Source organism: Podarcis melisellensis, assembly GCF_964234715.1.
Source record: "Podarcis melisellensis genome assembly, chromosome: 16".
In the NCBI taxonomy this organism is placed as follows: domain Eukaryota; kingdom Metazoa; phylum Chordata; class Lepidosauria; order Squamata; family Lacertidae; genus Podarcis; species Podarcis melisellensis.
This window is the reverse complement of record NC_138533.1, coordinates 7,708,418-7,711,279: the sequence shown is the minus strand read 5'-3', so window position 1 is coordinate 7,711,279 and position 2,862 is coordinate 7,708,418. Positions and strand designations below refer to the sequence as shown.

The following is a 2,862-nucleotide window of genomic DNA, read 5'->3' as shown; positions in this document are numbered from 1 at the left end:
CTATTATTATTATTATTATTTGGGAGGCAAAACAAGCTGTTCAATCAGTCACTTGACAGACATGTATCTGAACCGCCTCTCTTAAAACATAAAATGATGGAACTGCAGAGTTTCAAGGGGCCCCGAGCGCCATCTATTCCAGCCCCTGCAAGGCAGGAATCTCAACTAAATCACACCTGACAAAACGCATCCTTGATTTCATCAAGGCGGGCGTGGCAGGTGCTTATTTGACATTTCACAATGGGAGGCTCTTTCCAGAGGAGAGGAAATTAGCACAAGCCGGGATGATTTGCAAGACTCTTCCGCAGCTGAGGTGGCTATAAAAACCCGCCTCCCTTGATGCCTGCATTCACATCACATCACGTCTCTTCTCGGATCTTGCTCCCTTTGGAAACTCAGGTAAGTCCTCATCTCTTGGCAGCCAACCTGGAGGTGGCGTGGAAGCAGCCTCCCATGGGAACTGCTCTCCTCCTGTGCCTGCTTTGGTTTGCTGCTAGCTGCGAAGGAAGGAGAGGGCGGTAGCTGACTAAGGGATACTCAGAGTCAGCCCATTGAAAGCAATGGAGCTAAGCTAGCCCAGTCCATCCATCACAATGGGTCTGCTCTGAGTAGGGCTAACCCAGAGTCCCTTCCTCCATTACCAATGCAGAAATACCTAGGGCTACTGGAGGGAGTCTAGAATGAACCTTCTTTCCACCTTCTGACAACCTGCTCGGTTAGAAAGGCCATTATCTTCTTTTATTTTTCTCTGCCCTGGCCACACAGCTGGAAATTTATCAGCCTTGCTTAGCAGACTAGTAGAAACGTTTTGTAGGCAAATTTGCGGGCTCATTTTAAAAGCTGCTTCCAAGGGGCTTTAATGTGTTCTTTCTGGGTCCTGGATGCCAGCACTTTAAATCAGCCCTTCATTCAAAATCATGAGGTCTAGAATCTTACTTGATTTGGAGGAAGTAGGGCTGAAAATGTCACCCACCTGAATTCCAGGAGAGCCCCGGCCAGGAAGGATAGCCTAGGCTTCGTTGTCCCCAGATGCGAGTGGACTACAATGCCCATCATCCACAACCCGCAGAGTCCTGTGGACAAGGATGATGGGAGTTGTAGTCCAACCAACTACAGAGATTATATGTGCTGGAGATCAGCAACGTCTTGAGGCCGCCATGTTGGTTACTCCTCTTACTCCCCTTATGGTCAGAGCTGAGCCTTGAACCCCTCTCCCCTTTTCCTCCCTCTCCTCTGTATCCTCCCAAAGGCTTAGCAAGATGAAAACTCTCCTGGAGAAGTCTTTGGAGTGCATAGTCAACATCTTCCACCAGTATGCCATTCAGAACCCAATGGATGACTACCTGCAGTTCAAGGAGTTTGAGAAGCTATTGAAGGAACAAGCTCAGCCTTTCTTGAAGGACACTCTACCTGTAAGCACTGATGGACAGCTGGGAAAACTGTGGCCACAGGGATGGGGGCAAAGCTCTTGGTCCTGGTGTGTGTGTGTGTTCCCGTGGCCCTCCAGAGGATGCTGGACTCCAACTCCCATCATCTCCTGACCCTTAGTCATGCTGGATAGAGCTGATGGGAGTTGGAGTGCAATAATATTTGTGGCTCCCTTGGCCTTTAACTAGACCCCAGTTTTCCCATCTTAGTTCTCCAGCTCTTTTGGGACTACAGCTCCCATCATCCCTAGCTAGCAGGACCAGCAGCCAGGGAAGATGGGAAATGTAGTCCAAAAACAGCTGGAGAACCAAACTTGGGAAACCCTGAACCAGACCGTCTCTTGCTTTTCCTGAGCCTGAGATACCACCATCTCAGCTCTTGCCTTCTTCTAAGGCCAGGGACAGGACTACAACTCCCACAACCCCCTGCTCACCGGCCACGACTGATAGGGCTGATGGAAGCTGGAATCTGTCCCCAAATATCTGAAAGACCACCTCCTTCCCTCAAGACCCTCTTGGGTGCTGAGATCGGCAGAGTGGGACCTCTTGGTAGTTCTTCCACCCTCAGATGTTCAGGGGCTGGTGGTGACGCAGGACAGGGTCTTCTCTGCTGTGGCCCCAAAGCTGTGGAACTCTGTCTCCAGAGCCTGGCACCTTCCTTATACAGCTTTTGGAGAAGCTGAAGATGCATATTTTAAGAGCTCACCTTATTTCTGTGGATGGAAGTTGCATTAAAATGTTTTCATGTTGTGTTTTAATCTTGTAACCTGCCTCTGGACCTTAGGGTGAAGGGCGGGCAATTAGTAATGATGATGAACAAATAAATATAACCCTTTCCTGTTTCCTCCTCCTTAATCTTATCTGCAGCCCGGTATGACCCAGGATGCTTACATCAAGAATATGTTTGAAAAAGCAGACAAGAGCCGTGACGGGAAGCTGAAATTCACTGAGTTCTTGCCTGTGCTGGAGCTTGCCCTCATAGATGCTCACAACAGATCCCACCGCCTGCCCGAGACGGGGCACTGAGTTAGCCAGGGCCCACCTGCAAGGCAACCACGGTCCCAATGGATCCCATTCTTGAGTCATCCATTCCCATGGATTGTAGGCACCCCTGCCTGACTACATCACTGGCACTAGAAGACTTCAAAGTCTTGTCATAAGAACAATAAAACACACTTCATTGAGAACTCTCTGGGTCTTCTCCTCATGTCTTTCGTCTCATTTGCATCCATTTTTATTAATTTTCATACAGTTTTACAAATTCAGTTCAGTTTCAATGCAATATTCCCTTAAAACCTTTTGACTTCCCATCCTTGGTGTTTCTCTTCAAATCCTTTATCCTTAAATGTAACACTTATTTCTTTTTTTAAGTAATATTTTTAATTAGTTTCCCAAATTATTACAAATCAGTCCTGATCACACAATTAATACAATT

The 2,862-nt window shown here is 47.7% G+C and overlaps 1 protein-coding gene across 1 annotated transcript; it reads left to right on the top strand.

The window, feature by feature from the left end:
• The first annotated feature begins 246 nt into the window (after positions 1–246).
• LOC309359201 (protein S100-A12-like) lies at positions 247–2,614 on the top strand. The gene is made up of 3 exons (XM_081892670.1): positions 247–399; positions 1,250–1,412; positions 2,295–2,614. The coding sequence occupies exons 2-3, from the start codon at positions 1,260–1,262 to the stop codon at positions 2,451–2,453; spliced, it is 312 nt and encodes a 103-aa protein (XP_081748796.1). The 5' UTR covers positions 247–399; positions 1,250–1,259; the 3' UTR covers positions 2,454–2,614.
• Positions 2,615–2,862: the final 248 nt, after the last annotated feature.